This window comes from Triturus cristatus, chromosome 2_2 (assembly GCF_964204655.1).
Source record: "Triturus cristatus chromosome 2_2, aTriCri1.1, whole genome shotgun sequence".
Taxonomy (NCBI): domain Eukaryota; kingdom Metazoa; phylum Chordata; class Amphibia; order Caudata; family Salamandridae; genus Triturus; species Triturus cristatus.
In genome coordinates this window covers 1,193,467,449-1,193,492,206 of record NC_140582.1, presented here as the reverse complement: position 1 = coordinate 1,193,492,206, position 24,758 = coordinate 1,193,467,449, and the positions used below count along the sequence as shown (strand labels likewise).

Genomic DNA, 24,758 nt, shown 5'->3' with positions numbered 1-24,758 from the left:
ACAAATATTCATTATTTTGATAAATTGGAGTTGGATTTTTATTGTGTGTTGTTTCTTACTTATTTGCTGCATTGGTGTTTTTAAATGCGTAACACACCTGTATCCTGGAATAAGCCTGTCTACTCGCAACAAAGCTACCAAGGATTGAGCAAGGATACATTTATTGAGAACTTGACTGTACCCTATTTGTGATTGTGGTGTTAGTATTAGCTGTAGGTACTTACCTGCACCTACTAATAAACCACCTCCCAACATTCATGTACGACTTTCGTACTTATCGATTGGAAATTTGATGAGAATAAAAGTGCCATCTGTTCTATTCTTGGTGCTATATTAAATGTCCACAGCCTGTAAAGGTGTTCAAAAATCCCCAATGGGTTAGTATTAGAGCCAACTTCGACGTGGCAGAAAATAGGTGTTCTCGTAGGCTGTTGAGATGAAGCTTTGTGTCAACAATGATGTTCATTAGATTTGTTTTCCTAAGACAGATTTTTTTTTTCTGCTTGAACCTTAGTATAAATATTGGCTCATCTGAGCTCCTCAGTAGTGGCTCCTGCCAACCAGTGCTGTTGCATCTACCTGCCTGCACCTACCTGCCTCTGCCTGCAGCCTACCGCTCTACCTACAGTGAAGAGACTAGGGGCTGTGACTGAACCATCACTATGTCTAGAGCAGGTACGTCGACATATCCCTAATTCTTTTCTTGCATTACATGTTTCTACTCATTTAAGCCTTTGTGTGATCAATTTTGCATCCTATCGTGCTGTGATATGCATTAGAATTAATTAATTCATATTACATTTTGTCGGAAATTTTCTTGCAACAACGATGAAAATCAAAAAGTACCTTTCCTCTATTCAGTTTGTAAAGGGCCTGCCATGTACATCTGAACCAGTATGTGGAAAGCATCAGTGTTGTTGAAACTAAACCACAGTTTCCTATGAAGTCCCCTCTGAGCGACCCCCCCTATAGGTTCATCCAATGGACTATTTTTTAAATGAAAGAAGAGTTACAATGGAATGAAAAATGCCCACAAACAACTCGCACCAGGCTTCCCGCTCCCTTAAATTTATTTTTAAAAAGTACCTGCCGTATTGCTATTATCCACGACCTCCCTCAAGCCTTCTTTCCCTCCTACTCTTCAATCATTTAAGAAAGTGCCTGGGGCTGTATTATGAATATGGTGCACGTTTCCTGTTTGAAGCGTTGCTTCTTTTCAACAGGTGCATCATGTGCAGTGTCAGTGCACCATATTAGAAAGAATGCCCTGTCCACATGGCAACTGCAAACTCTGCCCTTAGGGCATCACATTCAAGTGAAATACAGAGCAGCTGTTTGGAAGTCACTCCGGGCCTAATTATGATGTACACCGTAGGGGAAGAGGGACCGCCCGACAAAGAGTCCCGCTGCCATCATTATGATGAAACAGCCTTCCAGTCATAAAGTGTATGTTTTCCTATTGCGGCTTGTGCTGAGGGCTGCCGCACAAGCCACAATGGGACAAATGCACTTTAAACAAAAGATCAATGCACCGTGTGCAGGCACCATGAGGTGCCTGCCACACAATGCATGGATGTTTGGGGGGGGCGGCCCCATAGCAGAGGGCCAGGGGGCCCGGATAGGGGCCGGCACAGTCACTTCCTGCCTGCCTTTTCATGGCAGGCGGAAACCAACATCGTAATCCCGACGGTGGGTAATTTTGGATTGCTATTCCGCCAGCGGAAGCAGAGCAGAGGTCTGCCACGGGTTTCCCTCCGACCACCTGTATCATAATACGGCTGTTGGACGTAAACCTATGATGTCAGGCAGAAAGCCTATAATGAGTTGTTGGATGGCTTTTCCCCCATATCATAATGGGCCCCTCTGTGTTTTACTGTGCATGCAGCATGCCACCTGCGTTTTAAAGAGGGAAGAAAGATCATCTTGCAGGCGGGTGCGATAAGTGACTGCGCCCGCCTGCAGGGGGGTTTCTGGGGGTCCATGGGAATTCCTTCCTCCACTCCAGAGGGCTGCCCCTAGGAGGTGCCCTAAATAATTCCCTCATTTTCATGGGGCCATGCCCCCATGCAAACGAGGGACCACCTTCTTATGATAGCACTGTCACAACATATGCACCAGCGCTACCAGTATTACAGAAGGGGATGTACAAGCAGCTCCAGCCCTCTCTGTAATACCAAAGCCCCCGGGGGGAAATGGGGGGGTGGGCACGGGGGGGGGCACAAAGTGTATACCCATGTCATTTGCCCTCCAGCGCACAATGTATAATATGGCCCTGTTGTCCTTCCGTGCTAACATCACTATCCCTCGTCAGAACTCCATATGAACTTTTTAACCCCTTCTGCTCCAGAAAGCTGGGATCTCTGCCCTCTATACAAAGGAGGCAATGTGCTTTATATAAGGAGACCTGAAATTACGGTTTTTCCTCTAGTGTCCCAGCAGATTTCACCAAATTTAGCTGAAGTTCTAGTTTTTAGAGAAGAACGACTTTAAAAAGGGATAAGCAGGTTTACCTGCGCTCCAAGGCAGGGCGGCTTGCCAGCTCTCATCAGAAAACAATGTAATTAACAGCCATCAGGTAAGGATTAAAAGTTGCTTTTCATTCATATCTATTTCCTGTTTGCCTCCTATGTGTTTCTATGTTGAGACGCACTGTCATTTAAATAATGTTGTGTCACTTGGAACCCCTTGGTGCAAATCCACCCTGTAATTGAAACTAGGCCTGCAGCTACCAGTGGTGGAGAAGGTGCAGTGCAGATCAGTTTTTATTTACCGACCCCTGCAGTGCGCGTTGTCTAAAGTGTGTCAAATGTTCCTTGTGTAAGGTACACGTGCTCGACTGCTCCCTTTATCCAAAGGACTGGTGCACTCATCCATCTTGCACCAGCACTTTGGCGCAGGCTTCTTCCTCTCGTTGTCACCTTCCAGGCAGACGCCCATCCTATGTGCCGAGTGACCTCATCTGAATGGCTCCTCCTGGTTGTGACACTGCTCTTTATTTGGTTTGTGCACTAGCGCTTCGATCATCCACTACATTCATTTGACAGGGCCCCAAAACTGCTGCCTTTGCTCATTGTGACGCTTTAACCTGTGTGTGCATTTCTCTGAGACTCGAGATTCTTATTTCTGTCCCTGTTTTTTAAGCAGATGTAATGTTTTTAATTAACAGCATACAATAGACATTATTAATAATATTGGAGTGCTGGTGGCCCCTACCTGCAACCCCCGGCTCAAATTAAGCAGCCAATGCTCGCCAACAGCACGTTAAGGCAGAGCCCGCATCATATGTACAGGGTGATTGACAAGGCAGACTAAACCTGTAGCATCAGCTCACCCAGGTCACCACAAATGTGAGTGGGCAGTGCCATTTGTGCACAAAGGACACGTCATCCTACTGTGTCATCTGGTTCAATGGAGTCATTGGAGCTGTGATCTAGGGTTCCTATTGTCTTTTTTCACTAGTGATGAATTGGTTTGAAGTGTTTCATGAAACAATTTTTCTCCATCCAGGTTTGTTATTTTAAGTGCACAACACATCAAAGATAATTTGAATTTTCATCTTTTTTTAAATGCTATTTCGTAGGCCTTATCAGAGGCACCTTCAGCTGGCTATCAAAATCTATTGTCAGTATAACACAACACACACCACACACACACACCATAGCTCATAAAGAAATTGCCTTTGGGTCATCTCTTTCCAGCATTGACTTCTTTGGACAAACCCCCTTCAGGCACTGGCTTGAATGGAGAAGCCTACAACATTTTGCAGATGTGTATTGTTTCTTTCCGGCAGATTACGTTAAAGTGGGTGACAGGGTAAAGCAGCCATTTTATATGTCATTATCTGGCCTTTATAGCATGACTTGGTTTACAATTATTTTGCAGAATATTCCATGTTTCATTCGCTTTGCCGCCATCTTAAAATGGCGCTTCAAACGTAAATGGGAATGTCTGCAGAGATAGCCTGCCCATCTCCGCCTCCGCCCTCCAGAGCGACACAGCACTGACATGAGAGCTGTCTTTCTGAAAGGTGGAGCGAGCCTCGGTGCTCGGGCAGGGCTTTAAATATCGGACTTGTAAACATTAGCCCTTAAGGGCGTTAGGTCACAGCTCCAAAGGTCTGCACCAGGCCTCTGTCCCAGGAACACCCGCAGCACACAATCTGCTCACTCCACAGTTAGTTACTCACACGTTTGTAAGCAGCAACCCACTGCTGGCACTCCTGGGTAGCAGCCATCTTTGATAGGGGCAAAAGTGCCACCAGGGACGGAGCCATCATTAAATGAGTGGGACAGCCGCTTGTTTAATATTGACTATCTGTCGCAGTAGCCCCCATCTCCCTGTCCCCCTTAGACAAAAATAACAGCTGAGTACGAGTGAAGGCAGAGACTGAGCATGCTGCTGCCCTCCCCTCGGTGTATGTTAGGGGATGCAGGCCTGGAATGGGTATGGCAATGACTCACATGTGTGCTTCTTTCAGCCAGGCCTTCGATATTGCGCCCTACGGTAACTCACACCGTGGTACCAGCGCATGGCATCCCACCAAATGCGAGCACGTCAAGCCCAGCTGGCGGGGAGAGCAAGGACGATGCTTCCACTAACGTCAGGGAAGGTAAGATGCGGGGCCTGGCTCAGGTTTCCTTTTGGTGATTTTGAGCCGTGCAGTAACTAAGATGCCTGTCTAGGATGCATGCGTAAACTGGTATCCTGCTACTGTCACTGCTACTCCTATGTTCCCTACCATTGCTGCTACACCCCACTCAAATATGCCATTAATGCTCCTCACCCCACCTCGACATCCCCGCCATCTGCTTTCCACATTTGTAGACAACTGTCCCATTTATGTTGCCTTCTGTAAAATATGGCAACATTTTTCTTTAAGGTTCAAATTCTATAAAAAACTTTTATTGCAAAAGAAGAAGTTAGGAAAGTGTCGATCTTTGAGAGTGAACAGCACTACCTACAGAGAAAAGGGTGGTGAGTGTTTCATGGATGAGTTAATTTGTTTTTATTGGGACCCTTATATTGCTTCTTTGCAAAAACCCATAGCTCTGACTCATTCAGTACTAAAAATGTACTGCCAGGCTGAATACTTTGGATTGGCAGAAACGTGTATTTATTTGCAGGTCTGCAATACTTGAAGTGCTAACCAGTATTTTTGTACTTCGATGAAATACTTGAAGTGTTAACCACTACTTCTCTACTAGGATGCTGTACTTGAAGTGTGTGTTTCAGAAACAAGGGAAACCAAATAGGATCGGTCAGGGACCTTGGGAACTAACTTATTACAAGAGACAGGACGTCACTTAATGGCGCAGAGTGCAAGAGCCCCCTTTATAATGGAGTTCAGGGGATGTATGGGGGTAACCGGGGGGGGGAGAGGGGGGAGGGAGAGTACCCTCTAATTAATAAGGATCTGACACTGGTTAGCGACCTTGCCGTAGGCCCAAATAGGTACGCAGAAAGTAATTAATGTATGATTATGATCCAGATGTTAGATTCGGATAGGAAAAACTATGTATTAGAAATATGTTAAGGTTAGCCATCTGATATCTGTGCATATGAATTGTAATCAAATGTCATGTCATGTTTCTGCGTAAATTGTGTAAATATTGTTTAATTCAATTTTATTTTGTTTTCATATTTTAAGAAATACGGCCGGGGATTGTACGACCCCGCCTCTAAAGAACTCCCCTCTCATGTCCATCATTAGTAAATGTGGTTTATGCACAGGGCGGGGGAGGGGGAAGTTCGGTAGTCCCAGGCCATATAACTTATTACAACAGACACTGGTCCCTGAATTAGTACAAAATATATATACAATTAATATAGCCTCAATCGGTACTATATTTTAGCCCATATCCAGCCGGACAAGGGTGATTTTAATATGCAAAGAAATTGAAATTTAAACAGAAATGCAAGTCAAATAACAGTGGGTTACAAGCCTGTATCCGTGAACCCACATATCAGACAAACAAACAGAGTAGAAGGCGCAGGCAGTTTTTGGTTGTTTCTATAAGGAAATGCAAAGATGGAGAAACAACAATTATAGGAAGGTCACCTTTACACAAATTATATATGCGAATCACTGTGTATAAGGTTGACAACTATGTCGACGGCGTTTCGATCCTTTACAGAAAGATACAGGATCATCATCAGGACTGTCAAATAAAGTGTCGGAAAACAATTGCCTGTGAATTACTGTATAGGAAATATACTGAGGCTGCTTACCACCTAATAGATGTGTACTTATTTGACTATATTCAAAGTGCCTTTTTAGAGTTTTAGACCAGCATTTTTAGTGACAAACTATGCTTGTGTTAATTCTAAAGCTTGTGAATTTTGTGCAGTTCTGCCCACCATTACCAAAACTTTCCTGCTTCAATGCCTTATATGTTTCCTGCCTCCCTCCACTTCTCCATTTTACCTCTTGACTCCTGCTCTCCCAGACATAGCTTGTAGATTAGAGAGCTGAACACACAGTACTCTCTTTTGTTATTTGTTGGACAACCACTTGTATGAGCCTGCAGGTGAACATAAGAGGCTGAGAAAAGCTCATGTGATCTCACTATCAGCCTTTAAAAGCCCTCCCCACCAGGGCGTCTCAGCCCCGGCATCGAGGCTAAGGGCAGAGAGGACGAGGGCAACTTACCTGTATGGGCCTTTTCAGGACTGGTGGACCTAGAAACAGAAATGCTGTTCTTCGACTGCTTACAAACCTCAACCAGGGCCCACCCATATTCACAAACATGCACAAACACAGACCTTTAGCAGGACCAACCTATATCCACATACATGTGCGCACACTCACAAAAACACACACCTATCATTCAAGCAAAATTAAATCACTCCACCCATCACTCAGCCACCAAACACTATTCAGCTCTGCAAAATGCTTCTACATACTCCTCTACCCCTACATCCATACAAGGACCCCTTCACACATACACAAATCACAACTCTGCAAAACTACACTTCCCTAACCCTCACTGTACATGTCTATAATCCCCTCAAACACTCACTTTTTACACAAAATCCATCCACTACCATTTGCTTAGTCCAAACAATGTCAATAGTAGCCCCCTCAGCCCTCTATCATGGTTTATGCAGATTTATAGAGCACACTATCACCCTGGAGGGTATCCTGGCCAGAGAAGGTAGTTATAGTTAGGACCTTGTTTCTATGGGAAAAGCGTTTTTTTCTTGTGCCAATATCTTCGGCGTCATTTGACGAATCTTAATGAAATTTTCAAAACTAACACGCCACTCAGTTAAGCTGCTGTGTTTAAAGTTTCGGGGTTATTCATCAAGCGGGGCTGAGATAAATGTGGGGGTCCCAAAATGCTTTTTCTCCATGTTTATTTCCATAGGAATCTTTCAAGGCAGCTACAGCCTGAACTACTGAACAGAATTACTTCAAATTTGGCAGAAAAGTAGCTCTTGGTCCAGTTGAACCCAGTCACAAAATTAAGGATGAAAAACATGAAAAAAGTTAAAGGGTCAGGATTGAAACACCCTTACCCCTAGGCCTGCAGAAAGGGTCCCACAGGGACCCCCAGCGACAAAAATTACATTTTTAAAATATATATTTTCGGCAAGATTCATGGTGGATCTGTGAATCCGGACAATTTTTTAATTTCCTTTAGTCCCCCTGGTGGGCCAGGTCCTGAGGGTAAATGATTAAAAGAGATACCGGGGCCTGCGCGGGCCCCCGCAGCCCTGGGGACCACCACCTCCCTCAGAGCTCATACATTGAATGCGGGGGTTGCAGGTCCCCCGACTCAGCCCCGAGGACCGCCACCTCCCCGGGGCTATGTTGGAGCATGCCCACACAGAGCCCCGGGGAGGACCCCCCAGGGTTACTTTCCACTTTCCAAATGGGAGAGGGGCCACGCAGCCCCCCTAATGGATCTGTAAATGCCCCTGGGTACTGCCACCCCCAAGGCTGACTCCAGTAATTTCCTGGGGTGCCCACCCCCGGGACATTGCAGTTTGCTATGGGATGGTGGAAGCAGTGTTCCTGCCATCCCATAGCCGACAAAAGTGCTCGCTTTGAACAGTTTGCCCTCACATGTTCAAAGCAAGCACACTTTGCTTTTTACCTTCAGGGAGCTGCATGTCAGCAGCTCCCTGGGGGTAAAAAGGCATGGTCCCCAACTAGCTGGCAATGCCCCGGGAGATGGGGTCACCAGGACTCAAAATGGCCTGGGTGGGGGGCCATGCCCCCTCAATTTTTATTCCAATTAAAAAACAAAATTGGTCAGGACCCGTGGCCCAAAAAAATCAAGGGAAGGGGGGCCACACAGCCTCCTTTCCTAAAATACAAAAATAAATCGCTAGCTGACAGCTCTCCATAGGCCCCACCCCCTTTCTCTACTACTCTGCAAAAACACCTGGAGAAAGGGAGCGTGACCTGTGACCACTTCTCAGCAATCCAACAGTGTGGGGCTTACCGGAGGTAACAGTAGGCTTGTTGGACCCGAAGGACCCCTAGCAGCAAAGGGGACTTTATCCCCCAACCAAGAGCGCACCAGGAGGTGCGTTTTCAGACTGGTGGACAAAGGGGGTATCGTCTGCCATCAGAACTCAGCAATCTTACTGCCTGGGACTTACTGGAGTTAACAAGAGGGTAGTTGGCTCACAAGGACGTCCTTGGTGCCAAATTAAAGGTTACAGGGAAGTTATAGTTAGGAATTTGCATTTAAAAAACCTTTGAAATTCACTGAAAGAAACACAGGTTTCAGGGCCATTATTGTTAGGAATTAGAATTTAACAAAACTTAGAAATTCACGGCTAAAACACATGTTACAGGGACTTCATGGTTAGGCTGACATTTCACTTGTACAGAACCTGTGAAATGTAGCTGTTATAGTTAGCTGAGCTAACTATAACTCACGCCCCTGCAATTTACTGCTGATGACGTCACATATTATTTTACACATAACATAGTCAGTGACATCACTGATGACATCTCAAATTAGATCACTGATATAATCACCGATGACATCATCCACATAATCTCTGACGCACCTACTGATACCCCAATATAACCTTTCATACACCCACTCCAAATTTCATTCTACCATTCTCAAAACCATAGACACACCAGTACCAGTAAGTACATACCTATTCACTGATTCATAGGTCTACACACACATCCACACACTCACACATACAGCCACTCATATACCCAGTCACTCACCAATACAGCCTCTGATATATCCACTCATACACCCATTCAGACATACACCGCTGCTCACCCATCGAGCTACTCATCCAAAGAGTCAATCACACTGCCACTTAATCACCTATACAGTTATACACACACCGCCACACTTATTGACACAAGCAAACACTCATCCATACAGCCACTCTCACAATCACTCGCTAACACATACAATCACTTTCATACTCCAACACTCAAATATACTGCCTTTCACATATGCAGTTACTCACCTATATACCACTGAGACATCGATTCACTCACTGACACAGCCATATGCACGCTCACTCACCCATACAGACCCTCGCAGATGCACTCATGATCCCATACACCCAGTGAATCACCCACTCACACATGCATGCAGGGAGTCATACACCCCTCACCCAACCACACAGATACTCAAGCACCCATACAGATACTTAGACAACCAATAATCAACCCATGGAGACAATCATGTAGCTACTCACCAACCTATGCAGCTACTTACACACCAACAGACGGACTGATACAGACATTCACACAGAATAGTTACTCACCCATACATTCACTGAGACACATATAATCACTTTCTTGTACAGTCAGTCATGCACCCACTGAATCATCCATACAGACACTCATACACCCATTCATTCTTCAATACACCTTGTTTTACATATATATAACGTTCTTAAACGTTTTAGAAACACTCACAGTCACTGTATTATGTCATCAGTGATGTCATTTGAGATGTCATCATTGATGTTGTCCGTGATGTCACTGACCATGTCATGAGTGATGTAATATGCGATGTCATCAGCAGTGTATTACGGGGGAGTGAGTTATAGTTAGCTCAGCTAACTATACCGGCTGAATTTCACAGGTTTTGTACAAGTAAAATGTCAGCCTAACTATAATGTTCTTGTAACCTGTGTTTTTTTCTGTTAATATATATATATAGATATATATATCTAGGTAGTTATAGTAAGGTCCTAGTTTCTATAGAAAAAGTGTTTTTTGACTTGATTATTACTTTGGTGCAGTTTGCCGAATCTCCATGAAATTTTCCCCATAAATTGTCCAACTGTTTATAGTTGTACATGGAAAGTTTTCGGGTGATCTGTCAAGCGGGGGCTGACAAAAAAAGAGGGGTCAAAAAAGTGTGTTTACCATGTTAATTCCCATGGAGATTTCAAGCATGACAACAGCCCAAACCACTGAACGGAATTACACCAAATTGGCAGCAAGCTAGATCTAGGTTTTCTGCTTTGGTGTAAATTCATCTAATAGTTTTTTGAGGTTTTAAAGGGCAAACAAATTTTTATAGTGATGCAGAATCTTCACAAATCCATCAATGCCGTGATTGGCTAGTCACACCTGGAGTAGAAATTTGCAGCCACCATTCTAGACATCTCAGAACTGTCCGCAGCAGCAAAAACTCTACCATAATATAGTAAAAGGGGGCAGGGTAAAGGTTGCCTGACCCCATGGGTGCAATTTAAGCATCTGTGAGGGACCCCTGATGGGATGGAAATGCCCCCAACCAAAATTTTTCACCACATGTACAATTTTGCTGATCTACCGTGACATGCATGACTTTGTGGATGCGCTGTGATGTGTCACCACCATTTCATATATTAGGGAATGGTCCTGGGGTGTGAAATTTGGAGAGAAATGCAATAGAAGGGGTCAGAGTAGGGCTCATCTATTCACTGAGACACTGATGCACCCAGTCACAGACCCACTCTGACACTCATGCACCCACTCAGGCACTGATGAACCCACTCTCAACCTACTCAGACACTCCCACACTCACTGACAGGCCCACCAAGACACTCATAAACCCACTCAGAGACTCTCTCAGACACTCTCATACTCTCTCACAGACCAAATCATACACCTATGCACCCACTCACACATCTAGTCAGACACTTACACACTCCTTCAGAGACCCACTAAGACACTCTTAAATCCACTTGGACACTCTCGCATATACCCACACACTGACTCAGACACACATACCCACTCACAGACTCCCACTCAGACACTCACACACCCACTCACAGACCCTTACAGATACTCATGCAACCACATACATACCCACTCAGAAACTCACACACCCACTCAGACACTCATGCACCTATTCTAAAACCCACTCAGACACTCTCACACCCACTGCCAGAACCACAGACACTCACATACCCACTCACAGACCCACTCAGACACTCTCACATTCACTCAAAGACCCACTCAAACATTCACATACCCACTCACAGACCCACTCAGACACTCATGTACCACTAACAGACACTTTCAGTCACTCGTGCATCAAGTCACACACCCACTCAGACACTCATACACCCACCCACTAACCCACTCAGATAGTCACAGAACTCACTCACAGGCCTACTCAGACACTCATGCATCCACTTAGACACTGATTCACTGCAGTTAGAAACTATAAAGTGTTAGAAATGGGGGTCTCTAGTTGGCAATTGCTGGCCACTGTCCAAGTAGGGACCCTTCTTCCTAAGTCAGAGTAAGAGGGCTACACCCTTAGATAACCCTTGCTCAATCCTGTGGTAATGTAGCACAAGCAGCTAGGCTTATCTCAGAGGCAGTGTGTGAAGCATTTCTGACCATACACAGTAACACAGTGAAGAACACTATAAAAGGGACACCACACAAGTAGTTATAAAAAATAAGTATCTTTATATATAGACGAATAACGATAAAAAGCCATAATACTGTAAAATAGGATTACTCTTGAAATGCTGCAAAAATAGTTCAAAGTGTGCAAAGAGGAGTCAGTTCAAAGCAGTGGTCTCTGGTACCCTTTTACTTACAAAGTACCTGGATTTCATAGCAAAACAAACAAAATGATGCAAAGAAGCTGTAGCGATGATTTTCTGCACGCGAGGCCGGTAATGCGATGAATCCTTGCAGCGAGGGAGGAGACGAGGCACCGATCTGCTGATGCATGCGGGGACAAGGCGACAAACTTCTGCACGCTAGGCCGTTGATGCGATGGCTCCTTGCCGCGAGGGGAGAGACGAGGCGATGATCCTGTTGCGTGTGCGATCAGGTTGTGATGCGAAGAAATGGCGCTCTGCGAGGGAGTGACGATCCTGATTCGATGAAAATGGCAGACGCCCGGCGTCCGCGCTGCGATGTCGTGATTCGATGATCTCGATGCGATGATCTTTGGCGTTAGCGAGCACTTGGCAGCCCGCAAACGTGCGATGCGATGATCTTTGGAGTTAGCGAGCACTTGGCAGCCCACAAACGTGCAATGCGATGATCTTTGGTGGTGAGCACTCAGCGGCAGCAGCGCAATTAATTTCTGGTGCACTTTCAGCTGTGGCAGCTCACAAACGTGTGTTAGCAGCGATTTCAGCACTCTCTTCTCTGTAGTAGAACTAGAGGCCCTGGAACTCACAGGAGCCTCACCTGCAGATAGAAATTCTCACTGGAAGGAATCAGGAGGCTGGTGGTGAAGTCTGATGTGCCTGAGACTTCAGCAGGAGGCTAGCTCCCTCCTAGCCCTTGGTTGATTGCTTTAGCAAGATTAGTAAAAGTTCTCTCAAAGTCCTTTTCCCTCTTCTTCCAAGTCCAATGGTAACCACTGCAGGCCAATCCAAGAAGCAGCACACAAGCACAAGGATAGCCACCTCCTGCAGATTCCTTCAGTTACACGGACAGAGGTTCATCTTGATATCCAGGAGCAATACAAAATGTAGGGGTTTGGGCACTGGTATTTAAACCCCCAAAGTCTTTGTTCTAAAGAGTCACAAGTCACTGAACCCAGCCAGAACCAGTTCTGCTCAGTCCTGGAGCACTTTGATTACCAGGATGCATCTTTCCTTTCAGAGAGATGGGGTCTGCCATCAGATGCACAGTAGGAGGTGGAGCCAGCATTTACCTTGCCAGGCACAGCCCTATTCAGGTCAAGGAGCTAATCCTCCCCATACTCCAAATACAGATCTCTCTATTCAACCCAGTTCTGACTCAGCCTGACCTGTCCCTCCAAAACCAGACAGCCAATACACATAACAGCAGAGCACACTGGAAGGCTTAGGCAAGAAAATACCTACTTTCTAAAAGTGGTATTTTTAAACACAAAATAGAAAAATAAACTTTACTAAAAGATGTATTTTAGTATTCTGAGCTCAGGCATACTAAATTCGTTTTTCTACTATGTTCCTTGGGTCAGTTAGGATTATAGAATGTAATAGTCAAACTGCCCATTCTGGCCTATAGAGAACAGGTAGCCTTACAGTAGTGAAAAACGAAATTGGTTGTAATTCACTACCAGGACATGCCACACATACCAAGACATGTCCTACATTACACATACAATGCATCCTACCATAGGGGTGACTTATATGATGCCAAGAGAAGGTTCAGGGGCTGGGAATTGTGGGCACTTCACAGCCAAGATGGCAGTTCTGGACTGCGCACAGACTCTGAGGCAGGTCTCAGGTACACTTTACAATCTGCTTCTGTGGGTGGCGCAAACCAGCGCTGCAGGCCCACCAGCAGCATTTGGTTTACCAGCCCTGGGTACACACAGGCCACGCTACTAGGGACTAACAGGTAAACCAAATAAGCCATTCATGGATATACCAATTCACATGTCATATTTACACAGGGAGCATCCGCGCTGTGGCACTGAATGGCAGTGGCACAGCGCCCAGAGCATCTAACACAGACAACAGCGAAAAATGGAAGGGAGACCCACGCCAATGGTGCCAGGTCTAACATAGAGTATTTGTATTCACAGCTTTTCTCTTAGTGCCACGGGGGAGGGGATCCAAGAACCCATAGAATCATTGTTTTAAACTTGTTTAACTACATTTACAATAACGGTAAAACATTTAAATAAAGTACATTTGAAATTCATTCATAAATAGGAAAATATTATTGTATTACAATTTGCACTAAAAAATCAAAAAATGTACTGAAAAATATCAAACTGTACAGGGATGTTACAGTTTCAAAATCGAGTTTAAACAACCTTTGAAAATTACAGGAAAAAATAAAAGTTACAGGGACATTAAAGTTAGGAGATACAATTTTAAAAACCTTAAAAATTCATTAAAAAACAAAGGTTACAGCTAGGAAATGACATTGAACAACTTTAGAAATGTATTGAAAAAAAACAAAGGTTACAGTGACATTATTGTTAGGAAATATCATTAAAAAAACGTAGAACTTGTACAAAACCATAGAAATTCAGCAGTTATGGTTATCTGGGCTAACTATAAATTATGCCCTTCAATGCACTGCTTCTGTCCTCACATACTATATCACTCATGAATGGTCAGTGGCATTACTGATGACATCACTGATTGCATCCCAAATAACATCACTTATGTCATCATCAACAGAATCACTTGCATACCCACTCACTCCCCCATACAGTCTCTCAAACATCCACTCAGACACACACAATCACTAATGTACCCATTCACAGACCCATACAACAACTCACACAACCACTCACTCATCCATAGAACCACTTACACACCTACTCAATCAACTATTCTCGCACCCATGCAGCTACTCATACAACTACTCACTCATCCATACAGCCACTCACAGTCACTCACTCACTCATATAGCTACTCACATCACCCTTATTCAACCATTCAGCCACTCACACGCCTACTCTTATGCCACCACAATGCACTGCTTATGAGCTCACATATTGCATCACTTATGACATGGTCAGTGATATCACTAATGACATCTCAATGATATCGTCCACAGTGCCACTCACATATCCACTCACACTTCCAATCACTTACATACCCACTCACGCACTCATAGAGCCTCTCACACACCCACTCACTTACCCATAGAGCCACTCACACACCCACTCAGTTACCTATACAGCCACTTACACAGCCACTCACTTACCTAAACAACTACTCCCACACTCACTCACCCATATAGTCACACACACAGCCACTCACTCACCCATGCATTCACTTACACACATACATATATACCTATACAATCACTCACACACCCACTCACACACTCACTTATATACCCATAGAGTCACTGAGACACTTACTCACACACTCATACAACCACTTATATACCCACTCACATACCTACACAGTTACCCAAACACCAAGTCACACTCCAATACAACTACTTACATATGTACTCACACTAATATACAATAGATACTCATGTTCATACATCCATACAACTACTCACACACCCATACAACCATTCACGTATCTATCCACATACCCATAAAACTGACACAGTCACTCACACAGCCCAAAAAACCACTAAGCCACCCATTCAAAGACATATGCAGCCACTCAAACACCCACTGACAGACCTATAAAACCACTCACAAACTCACTTACACAACCTCACAGCCATTTGTATAACCAGTCACACACACATACAGCCATTACGACACCCACTGGATTCTTTGACTAAAATAGCAGGTCGAACAATTTTAGAATGTCTACATGTATGGGCAGAGGATAATAAAGTCCTATCTGATATTCAATATGGTTTTCGTGAGGGCCTGGGACGATTGAACAGAGCTTAAATTTAGCCATCTTTGTTTGGAAATATACACGGGCGAAGGAGGGTAGGCTGTTTTTAGCATTTGTGGATCTCACCGTGGCCTTCTATTCCGTGAGGAGATAGGGGTGGATGTTCAAATTATCTACTTTCTTAGGCACCTATATAGTGAAGCCAAGGAGCGAGTTCGATACGGCTTGAATGGTAATTGCACTGCCCCTTTCCCAATAAGAAGGGGGGTTAGGCAAGGATGTGTCCTAGCCCCTTTTCTTTTTAACCTCTACATTAATGGCTTGGGAGAGGCGCTGCTTAAAGATAGTCAAGACTTTCCCCAAATAGCCGGATGTCCAATACCTGCCTTTTTATACGCGGATGACGCGGTTTTAATGTCACGTACGCAAGTTGGCCTGCAGAGGGTGTTAGATAGTTTCTCTAATTTTATGAGCAATCTTGGTCTTAGGGCGAACACCTCAAAAACCTTTATAATGAGGTGTGACTGTGGTAGTCGGAGGTGCAGGGATATGTTTGTGGAAGGACAGAAGACAGGGCCCACAAAGAGATTCTTATACATTGGAATACTCTTTGAGCAAAAAGATTCATGGGTCCAAGCCTTAGCGGCAAATAAATTTGCGTTTTCAAGGACTACTACCACACTTGTTAACTTCTCCAGAAAATTGGGCAGGAGACCGCCAGTGGAGCTTATTTAGATTTACAAAGCGAAACATTTCTCCACAGCTATGTATGGACCAGCGGTGTGTTTTTTTTTTGAGACATACCCGCTACAAATGGTATAAAATACATTTTTGAGATACATTCTGTGTGTTCCAAGCAGCACGTCTTCGTATGTTTGTCAAGCTGAGTTGGGCTTAGCATATATCTCTGACCTTATAAAAATGGAGCCTATTCTTTTATGGCATAGGATCTGGATAAAACCTGAGACACAGTTAAATAGGGATATTTTAATGGAAAGCTTGAAATTGGAAGGGTTCCCAAAGATTCCCTGGGTAAGGTACGTCCGAGATTTTATGCGTGACCTAGGTCACTTAGAATAATTTACGGACCCGAGTAGTATGCAGACAGTAAGGAGAAAGGACCTAAAAAAAGAGGGCCTCCTGCTACTGGACACGCTAAGAATGTCGGCTGAGATTATAAAACCTAGCGTCCAGCACAACCAGTTGATTTTAACTACTTTTAATATTCAACCATATTTATCAATTGTACCTGGTGGCCATGATACGTTTTTATTGACTAGATTTAGGTTTGGGGTCTTCCACAGACTTGTAAGTTTTCCAAAAAAGAATGGCTGGGTTAGAGAAATATAACTGTGTCCTTGCGATAATCACTCAAATCAATCCACCATACATGTAGTTCTTTTTTGTAGATTTAACAGTGAACTAAGAAAAATCTGGATTGTTCCAATTTAAAAATCTCTGGGGATTAGACAATGTTGCGCGGCGTTCATTGTATTACAGCTTCTGGATAATGTACATAGAGTGTGGAGGATAGGAATGTTTCTAAACAAAGTATTTAGTCATAGGAAAAGCATTGTAATTTAAATACTGCGGTCACAAAGAGGTTAGGGTATATTAGTATTATTTCTGAATGTTATAATGATTTATATATAAATGCTCTTTTAGTGACATTATGCGCAACAGTATCTCTGTTTTTATGTGTTTTTATGATTGTATGAAATAGCAATTGCACTATAGACTATATATCATGTGTACTTTTATTGCCATTTGTCCAACAATATGACTGTTTTATGTGCTTTTAGGATTGTATAAAATCAAATTAAGCTGTTTTTGACTTGACTTGACACCCACTAATACGCTGATACAGACAGTACATAGCCACTCAGATGGCATATGTTAAAAATAATATCACTTATTAGTAGTATAGAACAAATAGTAATTTCACTTATGCAGTAGCTTAGTATTTGTCTTTAAGTCTCAGAAACTTTAACAAAACATGCACACTCCCTGGATGATGTCATCAGTGATGTCATTTGAGATGTCATCAGTAATGTCACTGACCATGTTGTGAGTGATGTAATATGTGAGGTCATAAGCAGTGCATTGCAGGGGCGTATATTATAGTTAGCTCAGGTAACTATAACTGGTGAATTTCTATGGCTGACTCTGAGGCACGGGATCACAGTTTGATCCCCGGTGCCGGCGGCAGCTCAGCATTAAGTTACTCTAGGTAATAGCTCACTTAATCTCCCTGACAACCCCCATTGCCTAGATATCCTTAGGAGTGATAAGTTCACACTTTACAAAAGTGGAGTTATAATTATTCCAAGTTAATTTGCAGTTACATTCAGAGCTCTAATACCATACCTATTTATAGAGCAATGTGTGCAAAAGAAGTTTGGATGATGTCATCAGTGATGTCATCGATGATGTCATTTGAGATGTCATCAGTGATATAAATGATGTCACAGATCATGTAATGAGTGATGTAATATGTGAGATCATAAGCAGAGCATGGTGGGGCACAAGTTATAGTTAGCTCTGCTGACTATAAATGGTGAATGTCTGTGTTCTCATTAATGTTCTCACTGACATATTGACCTAACTATAACGTTTCCTTAACCTTTGGTTTTATTTCTGTGAATTTCTAAGGTTTCTTTGTGTAAAGTAACATTTTATTTCAAAATGTAAAACCAACCACCCGTTACTCTGACTTTTGGCTGTGCACAGCTGGGTTTAGCCTCAGGGCCTGGACTGCTTCCAGGCCCTGTGGCAAAACCCTCACAGGCAGCCAGCATCACAATGTGTACAGCCATTTGACATGTGCAGTGCGGGGTTGGCTGTAGGACCTGGCTTGCAGCCAGGCCATGTGTCCATGTGTCAACCCCATGTCGAGCACGACCTTTGGTCATGTCTGGTGTGGTGTTAGCTGCAGGGTATGTCTTACAGCCAGGCCCTGTTTCCAACTCTGCGCTGAATGCCAACCTCACACTGCACACTCTTTGGCCACGCACAGTTGTGTGTTGGCCACAGGGCTTGGCCTGCTGGCAAGTTCAGCAAGCTCGTAACGGCTAGGCCTGGGCAGTAAATTCCGTTCCGCTCGCAGAATTTAGGTAATTTTGCGTTCCGCGGAGAACGCGAAATTGCCAAAAATTCTGCGACTTCGCAATTTTTTGTGCTTGTTCGCGCTTTAATAATGCGCGTTCGCGAGATATTTCTCCCCGAGCACACAAACAGTGTTCGCGAACAGGAAAAAAGTATCACGAATGGGCGGAACAAGCAATTCTGCGTGTTCGCAGAACTTTTGCGTGCTCGCGGAGATATTTTACCGTTTCGAGGAGCTTTGTGTACCGCAACTACGCAAATTCCGCCCACCCCTAGTAATGGCACACAGCCTTTGGCTTGCACAGCAAAGTATTGGTCTTTAGGCCTGGGGACCCTTTCCCTTGGGGTAAAATGTATATGTTAAGTGGAGGGGACATGTAGCCCCCTACCCAACCCGTAATTGGCCCTAGGGTCCAAATCCCTGGTGCTGGCTTCAATAAAAATAGGAGGGCGGTCATGCAGCCTATGGGCCCCTGGGGACCGCAAGGTTAAAATCTAAGTGGTAGGGGGCATGAAACTCCCCTCCCCAACCCTGCAGATCCCATCCCCCAGGGTCATACCAATAAAAAAGGGACGGGTGGTGTGGGCCCCTTCCTGAGCCTCATTATATAATTGAGACCCCATCTCTCAGTGCCCTATGGATTTTAAAGGGAAGATTGCTTATAGCCCACCTACTTTAGCTTCATTAGGCCCTGGGAACCCCTTTCCTCATGGACCTATGTATTTTAAAGGGGAGGGGGGGCAAGTGGAGCTCTTCCTGAGCCCCATAAGGACCTGGAGACCCCCTCCCCAGGGCTACATCTTTTTTTAAAAGGGAGAGGCCGCGTTGTCCTCCTCCTATGCCTTATTAGGCCCTGGGTACCCCATCGCCCAGGACCTTATTTATTTTAAAAGAGAGGGGGGCCACACAAGCTGAAGAAGCCAGCCTTAGTGAGTTGGTAGCTAAGATTGCCTGTCTGCTGCTGACCGCCGAAGTACAGTCTGGGTGACCAAGTCATGACACTCAAAAGTTGCACCCAAGTCTGCTGGACCTTGGATTGTCATTGGAGTGCAGTTTGGTCACCAAATGGTCATAATTCTCTTCTCAAGCTTTTGGGTGGAATTACATGCCCACCTCTCATTAGGCTTCCTTTTCCAAAAGTCATTTTGGGCCTCACCTCCAGTCAGAACTCCTTTTAGATGGCCACAGACATGTGCAGGCTACTGGGCGCAACCATGGCAGTTGAGGAATTGTACTCCAGGTGTTCCAGGGTACACCCTACTACAGATTCCAAGCAACTGGTCCAAGCACCCCATTTGCACTTGTCTCTCCAGGTTAACATGGTCTGAGCAGTCCAAGGCTTCCTCGAGGGTAGGGTGGGGTAGGGGGACTTGAATACAGGAAAATAATCATAGGCTTACAACTCAACAAGCACATAGCCAAAAACAGAAATCATTGTCCAGTCAAATGCTCACGCTTATAGCTAATGAGAAATGTATTTCTATCACTAACTGCACAAAGGAAAAATACAGCATGCACACACAACTACACAGTCTCATGTGGTCAGGCTATAGTGTCTCATTAGGTGGTTCCCCATGAGTTCCTACTCCCTCCTCGCTCCTAGTGATAGTGGTAATTCCTCATTCACTAAAGACAAGATCCAGGTTAAGCTCCACTAGTAGTCTGAGTATCACGAGTAACCCCGGGCGTAGTACTCCGCTTCGCCCACGGAGTGTACGTAGCGCTGCCTGCTTCGCGGTTTATGAAGTAGGCGTAGCAGGCAGTGCTACGCACACGCCAGGGCGTAGCAAAGCTGCCTGCCGCCCGCCGCCCGCCCTCCTTTTAAAATAAGGTAAACTATGATAAAAAAATAAGATAAAATGCCTTACCTGCAGTGCGGCATCCCGGGGCTCCCTCTTCCTCGTTAACGGCAACTTCTTTTCACAAATGCGCATGCGCGGACGCCCGCGCATGCGCATTTCTCGCTGGATGATGGAGGGAACATGCTTGTTTATCATGCATTTTAGTTTGTCAGCTACTGACAAAAGTAATGTAGTACCAAAAATGCTTTTTAGCAATGATGGGTTTATGGATTTATGGGTAACCAAAGTCATTTGAGTTGTCATGAGTGAGTGATGTCATCAATGATGTCACTAAATATGTCATGAGTAATATAATATGCAAGGTCATAAACAGTGTATTTCAACGGGACAACTTCAACTTGGCACACATGTAACTGGTGACTTTGATTGATTTTTAAGTTAAACTTGCATGTTTTAACAGACATTGTCAGATAACTGTGATGCCACTTTAACGTTTGTTTTTTAAGTGAATTTCTAGGATATTTTGCAATCCTATGTAAGAAGTTATTACCACACCCAACTATAACGTCACTTAAATCTATGTTTTTTTCAGTGAATTTCTATGATTTTTATTACAAATGATATAATATTATTACAACTACTGTATGTAATACGACTTTGTTAAACTAGAACACTTGTGTATAAACAATAGACTGTACGCAAAGTGCACTGCTCTGGGTGAAATATTTCTGTAGGGATTTTACGGAGGGTGTGGCCTCTCCACAAAGACCACTGCTCTGGATGGATTTTGTAGGAAAACATGCTTTTTGCAGGTTTAACCCCACTTTTGCCCACATTTGGACTACTATCTGCTGGGTTAGGACTCTGAAAGTACACTTGAGCCTGCTAATCAGTCCCAGTACCCTCTCCATAAACACAATGTAAGCAAATTGGTACTCCCGATTGGCGAGGATTTTCCCCCCTGATAAGTCTCTAGTAAATGCTCCCAAGGGTACCCAGAGCATGTGTTAAAGGGGTCACCAGGGCCAGAAGCACTGTTTGTGCCACCCTGGGTGACCCAAGTAAACAGATGTCCGCAGGCCTGCCATTGCAGACTGCAGGAACAGTGCAAACTGCTTCAACTAGACTGCCCTTGGATGGCAAGGTCAAAGCACTGTTCTTAATGTATGTCAGTCACTTCTAGGTAGGCCTCCCAAGCCCAGGATGCATTATATTAAAGGTGTGGACGTATAAGTGTAAGCTTATATGTCTCTATACTAGGATGTTCCCATTAAGGATTATTATAAGTGATCAGTGGTCCATTAGGAGAACATGGGCTGGCACCCGGGCACCCCGAGGTTGCCAGCTCCATTATGAAACTGCTGATTATAGTCATGTTTGATATCAAACAACTTGCTGCATCACCCCTAACTTAATTTCAATGTCACATTTTATGTGGCTTGCACTCAGGTGGCTACCATAGAGGTTGGCCACCTTTTTGCCCCAGCCTTTCCTTTGCCCTGGCTGGCCGCCTGCAGCTGCTACAGCCAAGACAGGAATCTGACCTCCTGCCAGGCAGTATGACCACTCCCAGGAGTCAAAAACAAAGGACTGCCTCGGAAAGAGGTGACACCTCCCTCCCTGACAGGATGACTAGTGAAGTGGCCCATCAAGGCGGTGAGCTTCAAAACATGCAATGCCTCTCAAATTCACGCAGTCTGACTCACAAATTAGGAAGCCAACTCCCCCTGCCCTCAGGCACATTTGCACCGAGCAGGTGGGAGAATTAGTTTGTCATGAGGCGTACACCTCAGAAGGCTAGCCACACTCCTAGGGTAAGCTACCTGGTCTGTACAGATGAGGAAGGTTTCTGCCATTTTTAGAAGTGGCAAATAGAGGTTTCTGGGTAGAAAAGGTAACACAAACTCCTGGATGTTGTTATCTCAGGGGTGGATTAGCTGCTGAGGCAAGTAGCCCATTGGCCACTTACACCAACACCAATAATGCCCCTAAATTTAGGAGTTAAGGGATACCCATGACCCCAGAACCTCAGATATGTGAAGACTTGCCACCAAAAACAAAGAAGGGACTCAATTCTGTGACTTCAGGGGCTGCAAATAGACTTTGGGGTATTGTGTTAGTATTACATGGTGAGGTTTAATCAGCGTGACCACTTTCCTACAGAGTGATTGCGGTGTATACTTTGGGAAGAGAGTGGCATCTCTTGAGCATTGTGAGAAGTTGACCTGGTATATGATGTCCACTAATTAAAGTGTGTACCTTGCACCAGTCCACACAACCCTTATGGTGATTTAAGAGGTCAAAAATAACCTTAGAAAGCTATACAAGTGGTAGCTGCGGAGAGCAGCCATCAGACTTAGTCTTGAAGGAATGTTAAGCAGCTTGTTTTACCAGAATGCAACCTTATTGTATTGGTTCAATAAAAGGAGAACCACACAGTAGTTATAAGAATATATATTTATTATTATAACACTCCTTAAATACCTCACAGTATCTGCTACATGCAGATAAACACAAATCAAAGAATACTTTTGCACAGAATCAATAGTAAGTAGCACTAATACACAGTGGACTCTAGGGAAGACAAACCATATACTAAAATAGTGGTATAAGAACCACGACTCGAGTCAAGACAGTGTCTAGAGAGTGTAGAACCGCTGGGACCCCAAGGAACCACCCAAGGTGAGTGGGTAGGGACCCCACGGAGGACGGATGCAGTGTCAGAACATGACCAGGTGCTAGGTGCAATTCAATGGGAGAGTCGCAGTTGCAGTTTTAATGTTTAAAGACCCTTCCCAGTGGATTAGGAGGAAACCCTTTGGAACATAGAAGGTTGGAGAGCCACCCCACCCATGGATACCGAAGTACGAAAGTTACCTATCCCAGTGAAGCCTGGTGCATAGGGCTGAAGCGGCGCCGGAAACCGCTGTTGTTCTCAATAAGAGTCTTCAAAGAAATGCCACGGCTGGAAAGAAGAAAAGTGTCTGGTGGAATCTGCAGGTGTATTCTTAATGGAAGGAACCTGAAAGCAGAGGGTACAGAGACTGGGTCACTCAGGAGTGACCAGGGGCTCGGTAGACGAATGCCCACCGATGTCGGGTGCTTCAGGTGCGAAGAAAGAGACATTGACTCTACAGTTGCAGGGACCAGGAGATGTCGAGGTTGACCAGGACCCAGATACGGGCTGTCTCATGTTGAGTGCTGAGGGGTTGGTGTCCTGGCGGGAGCACCAACAAGCCTTGGCAGCGGCAACCCAAAAATAAGGTCAAGGAAGGTCACGGTCTGGCGCAGCAAGGACCGGGAGACTTACAACAGCAAGGGGAGTCAGGGCAGGCCTGGAGCAACCTGGGGTGCCCAAAGAAATCAGTGTTGTCCCTCAAATGAACCCACAGGCCAAAGGCACAGGAGTCGCGAGGGGAACTCTAACAGTTGTACAAAGCAACAGCTTGCAGGGCACAGAGTGCGAGGAGGCTGTAGTCTTTTGTACAAAGTGTGCGCAGAGGTGAGGGCTATCGACAGCCCAATGCATGAAGATAGGGAAGAACCAGCATGCATATGCAATTGCAAAAGTACATGGTGCACAGCGGTTCGGGTTATGCGGTCCCCACGAGGGATACTGGCTTCAAACCTGCTGAGAGGGCAGCTCAACCTCAAGGAACATAGGAACCCACCTCCTGTGTTGCTGGAGCCTTCGGAGTCTGCAAGAGCTCAGGATCAGCAGACCGGTGGGTTGTATAACAGACTCCTTCACTCCAAGAAAGATACTTCAGTTGTCCTTGAAGCTCCACAGGTCCTGCACGGAGTCTGTATGGTGCACGGGCACAGATGATTTTTTGGACAGAGAGGAAGGCGAAGTCAGGCCCAGTCAAAGTCCAGCAAAGTCCAGAGTGTCCAGACAGTCGAAGGTCGTTGGCTTCTTGTTCAGAATCTTGTCCACGAACCTAGGGTCCCTCAGCCAGGTAAGCCCTTTTGTACTCACAGGAGAGGGTTGGATAGATTCAGGGGACCCTCCCAGGGGAGGGTCAGGACAGGGGGAAGGTTGCTCCCATGTCCTTTGTCCAGTTTCGCGCCAGAGCAGAAGCCAGCGGCTCCCAGAACTGTTTTGAACTGGAATATGCACAGGGACA

The 24,758-nt window shown here is 44.9% G+C and overlaps 1 protein-coding gene across 1 annotated transcript in view; it reads left to right on the top strand.

Annotated features, from left to right (window-relative positions):
- Positions 1-543: 543 nt before the first annotated feature.
- The window catches only part of LOC146863367 (uncharacterized), a 214,722-nt gene continuing 190,507 nt past the window's right edge, over positions 544-24,758 (top strand). The window contains exons 1-2 of the mRNA XM_085642799.1: positions 544-675; positions 4,478-4,609. Of these exons, the coding sequence (XP_085498925.1) occupies positions 663-675; positions 4,478-4,609 (145 nt within the window). The 5' untranslated portion in view covers positions 544-662. The remainder of the gene's footprint in view (positions 676-4,477; positions 4,610-24,758) is intronic.